The 11177-nt window shown below is 43.1% G+C and overlaps 1 protein-coding gene across 9 annotated transcripts in view; it reads left to right on the plus strand.

Annotated features, from left to right (window-relative positions):
- dnmt3aa (DNA (cytosine-5-)-methyltransferase 3 alpha a) overlaps positions 1-10483 on the plus strand; it is an 86718-nt gene extending 76235 nt beyond the window's left edge. For all 9 annotated transcript variants that reach the window (XM_072677779.1, XM_072677787.1, XM_072677796.1 and 6 more), the window contains one exon: positions 31-10483. In XM_072677779.1, coding sequence (XP_072533880.1) covers positions 31-172 — 142 coding nt within the window. In that variant the 3' untranslated portion in view covers positions 173-10483. The remainder of the gene's footprint in view (positions 1-30) is intronic.
- The last annotated feature ends 694 nt before the right edge of the window (positions 10484-11177 follow it).

The raw sequence follows: 11177 nt of genomic DNA on the forward strand, positions 1-11177 counted from the left end.
CATAACCGACTTTCATTTTCTCTGTTTCAGGGTGTTTGGTTTTCCTGTCCATTACACAGATGTGTCAAACATGAGTCGTCTGGCCAGGCAAAGGCTGCTGGGAAGGTCATGGAGTGTCCCCGTCATCCGGCACCTCTTTGCTCCACTGAAGGAATACTTTGCCTGTCTTTAACCTCTGCCCACCTTTTACGACATCATAGCGGCCTGCTCCGCTCCCTCATCTGCATACCGACCAAGCTCCACCCCTTACATTTGTTTTCGGTAGTTCCTGACGATCTACTGGTGCTATTCATCGGGGAAAAATATGATGTTTCATCCAACTACATAGTCTCACTTTTACATGTCAGCTATTTATTAAAACAGACATACAGTGCTGTGCAGAAGTCTGAGGCCACGTAAGAAATGTATATTTAAAGCTGTTTATCTGGGCAGTAAGCATTTAATTACAAAGAAATCATAACATACAAGTGATATAAGTAATATTAAGAACATTTCAAATAAGTTTTCCAGTATTTACAGGTAGTATTGTTACGGGATGATCCGGAAGCAGGCGCAAGAGACATGGAACATGGTGGTGGATCTGCATAGAGGGAGGGAAACACAACTGGTATGTCTGACGAATACTAGAAAGTGTTACGTGTGTATTTCGCCCATGGTAGATGATCTGCCCAAGAGGAGGGGTTGGTGGAGGTCAGACACCGCAGAACCCAGCCAAGGTCCTCATTGACCCTCTCAGTCTGCCATTGGACTCCAGGTGGAAGCCCAAGGAGAAACTCACAGAAGCTCCCAGGGGCTGACAGAAGGTTTTTCCAAAATGACTGTCAAACAGGAAACATTTGACCATCCTGAGGGAAGTGGGGTGGGGTCAGTCCACCACAGCCTTTATCTTGGCCAGGTCCATATGCAGCGTGCCCTTGGACACCACAAAACCCAGAAATTGCTCCATCGAGGCACAGAATTCCAACCTTTCCAGTTTGACATACAGGCGGTTCTCCAATAACAGTTCGAGAACCCGCCTGACATGCCCAACGTGTGCCTCAATGGACTGGCTGTAAATGAGTATGTCGTTGAGGTAGACACATACAAGGCCCAGGGCCTTCCTAAATACTTAATTTATGAAGTGCTGGAAGCCCATTGGGGCATTCATGAGCCCAAAAGGCATTTCCAGGTACTCATAATGCATGGTGGGGGTGATAAATGCCATCTTCCATTCATTCCCCTGCTTAATGCATATCAGGTTGTAGGCACAGGTTGCAAGTCCAGTTTAGTAAATATGGTATCTTGCTGCAGTGCCTCAAACACTGTAGACATAAGTGTCTCAAGCAAACAACCATCCTCGAAGTGGTGTAGAGCCCGGGAGGAGGTTAATTGGCACAGTCATACTTCTGTGGGAAGGCAAAACCTGGGCCCTTGCCTTACTAAAAACCTCTTGGAGGTCCCAGTATTCCTAAGGGGGTCCCTCAAGGTTCTGTTTTTCTGGTCTCAGGGTGGTTGGTCACCTGGAAGGGGATCCTGGGTTGTCCAGAAAATGGCCCCTGCACTGTGGACCCCATGCAAACACTGATCATGTGGACCAATCAGTGTGGGGTTTGTGCCGTTCTAACCAAAGGAACTCTGACACTAATCGCAGATAAATATAGCGCTTTGTTCTTTCTGTGGGAGCCCACCGTCAATGTGATTGGACCAATACTCACCATACTCGTCCAATCACATTGGACCAGTATGGTGAGTATTGGTCCAATGTGATTGGACCAAAACTCACCATACTGGTCCAATGACATTGGACCAATACTCACCATACTGGTCCAGTGTGATTGGACCGGTATGGTGAGTATTGGGTCCAAAACCCAATGACCAACCGTTGATGTCCATGAAAGTTAGGGGTCGTTCCAGAGGTTCCACAGGCAATCTGAGGCTGGCTGCCAAGGAGGCATCTAGGAAGCACCCTGCTGCCCCATAATCACCAAAGGCTAACAGGTTGGCTTGATGGCAGGGCAGATGGATGGCTGTAAATGAGTATGTCGTTGAGGTAGACACATACAAGGCCCAGGGCCTTCCTAAATACTTAATTTATGAAGTGCTGGAAGCCCATTGGGGCATTCATGAGCCCAAAAGGCATTTCCAGGTACTCATAATGCATGGTGGGGGTGATAAATGCCATCTTCCATTCATTCCCCTGCTTAATGCATATCAGGTTGTAGGCACAGGTTGCAAGTCCAGTTTAGTAAATATGGTATCTTGCTGCAGTGCCTCAAACACTGTAGACATAAGTGTCTCAAGCAAACAACCATCCTCGAAGTGGTGTAGAGCCCGGGAGAAGGTTAATTGGCACAGTCATACTTCTGTGGGAAGGCAAAACCTGGGCCCTTGCCTTACTAAAAACCTCTTGGAGGTCCCAGTATTCCTAAGGGGGTCCCTCAAGGTTCTGTTTTTCTGGTCTCAGGGTGGTTGGTCACCTGGAAGGGGATCCTGGGTTGTCCAGAAAATGGCCCCTGCACTGTGGACCCCATGCAAACACTGATCATGTGGACCAATCAGTGTGGGGTTTGTGCCGTTCTAACCAAAGGAACTCTGACACTAATCGCAGATAAATATAGCGCTTTGTTCTTACTGTGGGAGCCCACCGTCAATGTGATTGGACCAATACTCACCATACTCGTCCAATCACATTGGACCAGTATGGTGAGTATTGGTCCAATGTGATTGGACCAAAACTCACCATACTGGTCCAATGACATTGGACCAATACTCACCATACTGGTCCAGTGTGATTGGACCGGTATGGTGAGTATTGGGTCCAAAACCCAATGACCAACCGTTGATGTCCATGAAAGTTAGGGGTCGTTCCAGAGGTTCCACAGGCAATCTGAGGCTGGCTGCCAAGGAGGCATCTAGGAAGCACCCTGCTGCCCCATAATCAACAAAGGCTAACAGGTTGGCTTGATGGCAGGGCAGATGGATGGCTGTAAATGAGTATGTCGTTGAGGTAGACACATACAAGGCCCAGGGCCTTCCTAAATACTTAATTTATGAAGTGCTGGAAGCCCATTGGGGCATTCATGAGCCCAAAAGGCATTTCCAGGTACTCATAATGCATGGTGGGGGTGATAAATGCCATCTTCCATTTATTCCCCTGCTTAATGCATATCAGGTTGTAGGCACAGGTTGCAAGTCCAGATTAGTAAATATGGTATCTTGCTGCAGTGCCTCAAACACTGTAGACATAAGTGTCTCAAGCAAACAACCATCCTCGAAGTGGTGTAGAGCCCAGGAGGAGGTTAATTGGCACAGTCATACTTCTGTGGGAAGGCAAAACCTGGGCCCTTGCCTTACTAAAAACCTCTTGGAGGTCCCAGTATTCCTAAGGGGGTCCCTCAAGGTTCTGTTTTTCTGGTCTCAGGGTGGTTGGTCGCCTGGAAGGGGATCCTGGGTTGTCCAGAAAATGGCCCCTGCACTGTGGACCCCATGCAAACACTGATCATGTGGACCAATCAGTGTGGGGTTTGTGCCGTTCTAACCAAAGGAACTCTGACACTAATCGCAGATAAATATAGCGCTGTGTTCTTGCTGTGGGAGCCCACCATCAATGTGATTGGACCAATACTCACCATACTCGTCCAATCACATTGGACCAGTATGGTGAGTATTGATCCAATGTAATTGGACCAAAACTCACCATACTAGTCCAATGACATTGGACCAATACTCACCATACTGGTCCAGTGTGATTGGACCAGTATGGTGAGTATTGGGTCCAAAACCCAATGACCAACCGTTGATGTCCATGAAAGGTAGGGGTCGTTCCAGAGGTTCCACAGGCAATCTGAGGCTGGCTGCCAAGGAGGCATCTAGGAATCACCCTGCTGCCCCTAAATCAACAAAGGCTAACAGGTTGGCTTGATGGCAGGGCAGATGGATGACCAAAGCACAAGACTCGCTATTCCGGTCCAGGTCTCGCTGAGCCGGATGCACACATCATATAGGCTCCAATATATGTGAACGGTAGATCTCAAGTGGTGAGCGCATTCTTCTGTCTGCCATTAAGTTCCTGTAAGAACACGCCCCGAAGTGCCTCATCATTCGAGCCACTCTCTGCAGCCAGGGTATGGAACATAGTCCACCTATAGCATAGTCCACCACCGAGCAGGAACCCTAGGAAAGCGCCAGCAGCATGGCTGCTGAGCATGGCTGTTGCATAACCCCTACCTGTGGCACAATCCGGGGTGCTCCCACAGGGCTACGTCCTGAGCTAGTGTACCTAGTGTATCCAATGAGTCCCTCATTAATGGACGTCAAATTGAACCAACCCATTCACAGTCACTAGAGCTGCATAAAAGAGAAGAGGAACCAAATATGTTTTTACTTTTACTTTTTACTTTTGCTATATTTGCTGCCTATATAAACAGTTTTAACTATTTTCATTGGGCCAAGGTCTGTCACAGTATTGTAAATATTTATGGGTTTTTGTTTCTGGTTTTACTGCCATATTAACTGTTACTAGGGGTCCAAGCACCAAAAGCCCTTTGGGGCTCTGTAACATGTGATTAGCTGTTTCTCAGCTGCCTCGTAATCAATGTGCTAAGAATGACTCTGTAATTGGACAAATATGGCCACCATCAGTCAGATTTTAGCAGACATTTAGCAGGCTTAGCACTGGCCAGTAATCATGAAATGTAAATGGTATGTCCACATAGTCAACTGCCCTGTGACATTTGACACAAAATAACTCTCAACTGCTTCTGTATTTCATTCTGCATCATTGACCTAGGCTGTAAGTGGGCTTCTTATGGTGGCTCATTAGGTAGACATATATGGCTGCTATCAGCCAGTCAGACTTCAGCAGACATTTGGTTGGTTTATAATTGGCCACCTGAATGAGATAGGTGTGTCCTCATCTGCACCAGTTGGCCATAGGAGGTGTCATTTGTGTTAATTCGAAATCAAAGTATTTTTATTGCAATTATTACAATATATTACAATTGCAATATTGTAATACAATATAAAATATTGCCATTGTACAGTTCATTGAATCAGTTGATGTGGGCTGGGAGTTTATGACAATAAGCCTCTCTTAGGTATTATAAATGAATAAGTACAGTACTATCTGGCCATGACCAAATTCAATTCAAATGTACAGAATGACAGATTGAGAAAGCATGTTAAATTTGGTTTGATCTCAGCTTGGTCTTTCATGCTCAATCAGATTCCAGTGAAATATTGTAATATCTGTTGCTCTTATTAAAATGTCAAAGAGGGAGAATTTCAAACTGCACAGATCGTCAAGACTGTGATCTCTATCTCAGTTTACCACATTAGTATCTGATCACTGGGGAGGGGCAACAATAGTAATTGCACATTGGGAACTTGTTGCTAACATGGTGCTTGGACCCCGATGATTGCCACTTGCGGCTATATGATAGGTTCTGTTTGTTTTGTTTTTTTTAAACATTTTCTATTCTGTCGGAAAGATCCGCACATTTAGTCTGTGATAGCGAGGCTTCTCTCATGCAAAGAGACCGCTGCTTGAGTGAGTGTGTGTGTGTGTGTGTGTGTGTATGTATGTGTGTGTTTGTGTGAGAATGGACAGAAGTCTCTTTGAGCACAAGGCAGGAAGGTAATGGCATTTTCTAAAACTTAACCCCCTTGCACACTGCACCCTTTATCCCCTTTTTGTCAAGATGTGCAACCATAGAATACTACACACACACACATACACACACATGCACATACACAAACTGTGCTGTGAAGGAGAGGGAAGCCTTGTGCTTGAACATACACACAAATCAACTCATAGACTGTTTACAGTTTTAACTGCTCAGCTGCGGTACTCTACTACTCTGCTATACAACTCATCTGCTGTTCAACTGATCATACAACTACGGTGCTCTCTCTTTCCTTCTCTTTCTATCTTCATCCTCCTCTCTATTTAATTCTTTTTCTAGAAATCTTCTCTCTCTCAGCAATACCAACGCACAGCCACACTTAAGAGGCCTTACTGCTGGGAACCTATGGAGGCACTTACACAGAGAGAGTGATAACACACACAGTAACACACGGTACAAAGGACTGATACACACTGTCTGTTAAAAGTCTGGAGACACTTTCTTTACTTCGGACATCAGGTAAATGTATTACTGGTGGTTCTGGCCGTCGGCAGAGACGTCTGTGCGAAAAACACACCCTCGCCGCTCACATTTAAGATATTTATAAAATACAAATACAAGCAAAATCATACATTTTACAGCCATGTTACTAGATAAAACAGCTGAATTGCGTGCCTGTAAACTGTCTTCCAACGATGAAACGCAATGAATACCTGAACAGTGATTCCTGTGCTCAGATTCTGGCACCTCACACGGGTTAATCAAGTACTTTTGTGAACGTTCTTTGCCTCTAAACAGATCTGGCTAGTCTTTAAAAAACTGGCAAAGACAACAGGCTTGTTTGTGTTAAAAGCATTTTGAAAAGCCAAGTGTCTCCAAACTTTTAACAGGCAGTACACACGCAATGAAAGAAGGCAATGCAACTCACAAAACCAATAAGAGGAAAAAAAAAAGGAAGAAGATGAATGACCATACTTGCAAGAAAGCTGTGGGCTACTACACACACATGCACACCCTACACAGGGAAAACTGGAAAGATGAACAAGCTCTATAGAGACATATGCTTAGAAAGACTCATTCTGTCCATGTTGGGGATGTCTATGTTACAGGCTGTGATGCAATACTGCTAAAAGTGTAAAAGATGTGCTTCTGAGAGTGAATCGGAGCGAACACTCGGTTTTACAAACTCAAACTCAGAGCAATTTGCTGCAGATCCCCTTCAAACCTACAGGGGGCAGCAGCAAAAAAACCTGAAATCCTTCCACAAATCACTGTGGTGATATTAGCAACCACCAGCTGAATTCATTTCTACTGTAAAGTGTAAAACTACAAGGTCCTGTCAAAAAAACACCATTTTTACTGTACTGAAGTGATTTTGTGAGTGTGTGTGTGTATGCGTGTGTGTGTGTGTGTGTGTGTGTGTGTGTGTGTGTTTGTGCGGAGAAACATTCTCCAAACCCGCTATGTTTTGCTTTTCTCGGTCTTGAGAAAACTCTGAAAATCTATGGAAAAAGAAATCTCTCCATGGTGCTTTCTTCCCCTCGTTTCTATTCTTTTCCTTTTTACTCTGATTTGTTCTTTACTGATTTGATCTTTATTGCACTTTTACTTTTTTTTTTTTGTTTGTTTGTTTGTTTTCTTCAGACTGTGAGTAAGGGCCAGGCTTGCGGTAGCCTGTATGCTAACCCACAGACCCAAGTGTTTTCTGAATCGTTTAGTTTATACCGATCTTCAATTCTGGATGTGCTAATCCAACTCTTGGTCCTTGTTAGGAAAGGAGTTCTGACGTGTGCTCCAGGCATTCTGGGATCGTGGCCTCTCTGTGCGATGTCATATAAACCGGTCACATGGTGCTCCCAGAATTCCTTCACCTTCGGTGGCCGTGGCCTCACATGGTGTGTAAGGTGCTGATACAGTGTGCACACACCTTCCAGATCACAATCTTGAAAATAGTCTGGATTACTGTATTTTGTCCGTGCTGTTGTACTCCTCTTCCAGATCAGAGGGTAACGGGACATTCTGGTGCTCGCGGAGGCGTTCTTAAAAAAACAAAACTGAATTTCCTTTTTGTTTGTTTGTTTGTTTCTTTCCAAAGACAGATATTTGGAAAAAGCATCATTGTGAATTGCAGACTCCCTCAACTACTAACAGGCTAGCCTGGCTAGGCTTGAAACTAGAAGCTAGTCTCAGGCCAGACTATAAAGCCTAAAGTCCTGGGTTAGGGTTTTTCAGACACAGGTTATGCCCTGGATGTACTGTACTGTGGTTAAAGTGGTTCAAGGTCCACGACTGATGTTAGTTTGTGTCCAGAAAAGTGGCCCCTTTGCGGTGAATTAGCGTTCAGACTGTTTTAGAAGTTCAGGAGCTAAGCTAAATTAAGCTAAGCTAAGCTAAGCTGCGCTTTGAGAAGATGTGCCTAAGGATGTGGATAGCCGCGTTAGCCGCTGTGTTGAGTCTGCATGTGCCCTGAACATCTGCAAAGGCTCAACTCGTCTCAGCCCCACGTGCTAGTTTCAGCCTTAGTTTTCCTTGCGGCCGCAAAACTGCCGCAAGTCCTACAACACCAACCCACTGGAGACTCCCGTCACTCGAGCTGTGAGTTCAGCGGTAATTGAACTGTACATAAATATGTTTGCCTTTTTTTAGCATTCGATCTTGTTTTGTGCGCCGGTTGTGTTCTTTTAAACTCGTTTAGGTTAACTGAGTGTGATCATAGGCCGATGTATGATAGTGTTAGCTAGCATAGCTTGTTTCGATTAGGAGAGACTGGGCAAAGGTGGAGCTTAATTGTAATAAGCTGTAATGAGGCGACGTTGAGGAGGGGAAGGGGGTGTCAATTCAAGTCCGCACCCGGAGATTTTTTTCTCCTTTCTTTATGTATTTATGAATTTGTCTCAAATGAGAGGATGATTGACGTGGTGAATTAGAGAGCAACCAATAACCAGTTGACAGCTTTAAAGGAAGAGCTCCTTTATAAGGTTATTTTAGGAATCAAATATTTAAGGAGAGTGTGAGTGAAGGCGTTTCAAAAAGGTGCTATACAATTTATTCTTAAATAAGAAAAAAAAAAAGAAATAAATAAGAATTACGTGAAATATATTGTTGGGAAATAAGAATTGACCGGTCTTGACAATGACTGTCTTCATGTTGTCGTAGTAATGGAAAAAAAGCACTATTATTTTACTCTTTTATGAATATATTAACAAATGCATTTTAACTTTGTACTTGATGAAGATGTAAAAGTAGAAAAAAAAATAAAATGGAGAAATTCATGTGTTTTAGCCTAGACATTACTGTAGTATGAGCGTCTCGAGGAGAAAGTCATTCTGTTATACTGGACACACGTTCATTCTAAAGGTTCTGTGCACTGATATGTAACTCGCTTTATCTTTGGCAGCAAAAACTACATTACCCAACATTCCTTGCTTCCCAAATCCTTCCATGTACTCCGGCTTCTTCAGTTTGATCCAAGTGTAATGTTATGGGTTTATATATATATATATATATATATATATATATATATATATATATATATATATATACATATATGATGATTGTTGTTGCCTCAATATTTATTGACTGCAGCCATGTCTTACCTTCTGTCATTTATTTGGTCCGAACAGTCAAAACAGTCCACTCTCTTTCTCCTTTTCTCCTGCATCATGTCATCATGTTTTCTCTCTCCCCTCACACGTTTCTCGTTCTCCTCCTCTGTGGCTGTACTTCTGTGGTGTTATCAGGTGACGTAGTTCTCTTACACAGAGAGAATTTTGTCCTTTACCAACACTCTGAACACATGCAGACAGAGCATAAAGAGAAAGAGAAAAAGAGAGGGAGGAAGGAAGGGGGGAAAGATTGAGGGGAACAGAATGACTCCTATCTTATGTATTTGTGCTGGGGAACACTTGAATTAAATGTACTGTTTTTGTGCAAAAAAAAAAACAAAACAAAGACTCTTGGCTTTCATTTCAGGTGATCAACAGGCTCGTACTTACACAGTGAGCAACCAGTGTTAACAAAGCAGTAGTTTGGTCAAAAAAGTCAATTTTACATTCCCATTTCCCTTATCCATTATCCCAGTGCTGAAAGTGCAGTTGATCAGGCAAGGCGTGTTCACTGTCTGAAGTTTGTCTCTTAAGCTTTGAACTGGAGCTATGAGGCGAATCTGCTAATGTATCTCTAATAAAATAAATGTTGCAGACAGAGGCAGACGCTCATGTGCAAAACTAATGAAGCTTCCTCTGGATACCAGACATCACGTCTGGCCGACTACAGTTGGATTAGGGGTTTTTCTGTAGTTTTACACTGCAGCTGAAAGGCCGGTGCAACTAACAAGTAATAAAGGATTATGTATATCAGTTATCAAGGTGCTAACTGCATGGTTAAAGCATCACACACTCACCTCAAATCATGTACAGTAAGCTGTGATAGACTTGTCTATGTGAAATCTGCCACTCTATAAACAGAAAAAAAGTACAGGCAAATATATATATATATAATTTTAGCTACATGACTTGACTGTACATGACTGTACAGACCAAACTAGACTGTCCTGACTGACTGGCTTTATTTGGGCCATGGAGAACTTTTTTTAACTATTACTTTAAATGCAAGATTCTTACATTATTGGGCTGCATTCAAAATGGTTCACTTGTTAACTTGTTTACAAATCACTACATAGCATTCACTGTATAGTGCACAATGAGAATTTGAACAGCACTACAATATATCTGACACTATATAATGAGATATTTCTCAAACTGAAATCTCTGGTTTAGGCACTAAAACCAGGCACATCTTCTCTGTTCCATTTTTTGTATTTTTTATTAATACTTCATGATGAATAAGCTAATAAAAAAGACCCTAAATGATTTGAGTGTCTCCTCAGTCTAATGTGCATGTCTTGGATTTGAAAAGAGGTGCTGGCTGGCTGTGCAATGTATCGGATGATATGTGTTCAGGCCTCACCCTCCTAGTGTCGGGACCATTGCTACTGCTAGGAGAATCTACAAATGGGCGGGTTAAATAGCAGAACCAAATTGGGAGAAAATAAAAAGGTTGATTTCTTCATTTTAGAGATGTTTTTTTTAGACAGCGGCAATATGAAAATACCAAAAACTGGAAAAGTCAAAAGTCAGAAATCTCCCCCACAGAGGCAAAGAATAAATTGCTAAAGTGCACTTAGGCTTAAAATGCATTATGTACTCTATATGTCCAAAAGTATCCAGACAGCCCTTCTAATTAGTGTATTCAGCTACTCTAAGGTGCATCTGATGGACACAGTTATGGAAATGCACTGACCATCAGAATGGAACACTTTAGAGCAGCCACACATGAACCTATTCCATTCAATACTTCATGAGTACTTTGAGTCGAAGAGGCAGAACTCGCTGATTGCAATCAAATTTTCACAGCAATGTTCCAAACATCTATGGCATCTGTCCTGGAGGGTCAGTCTCTACCGAAGTTTGGTAGTTGCCCTACTCAAACTCATTCCCTCTGTCTGGTAATTAAAGGATAAAAGGATAAAGGTGCACGTATTCGTCACTGTACAGCGAAATGTGTCCTCCGCAT

Source organism: Salminus brasiliensis, chromosome 1 (genome assembly GCF_030463535.1).
Source record: "Salminus brasiliensis chromosome 1, fSalBra1.hap2, whole genome shotgun sequence".
Classification (NCBI taxonomy): domain Eukaryota; kingdom Metazoa; phylum Chordata; class Actinopteri; order Characiformes; family Bryconidae; genus Salminus; species Salminus brasiliensis.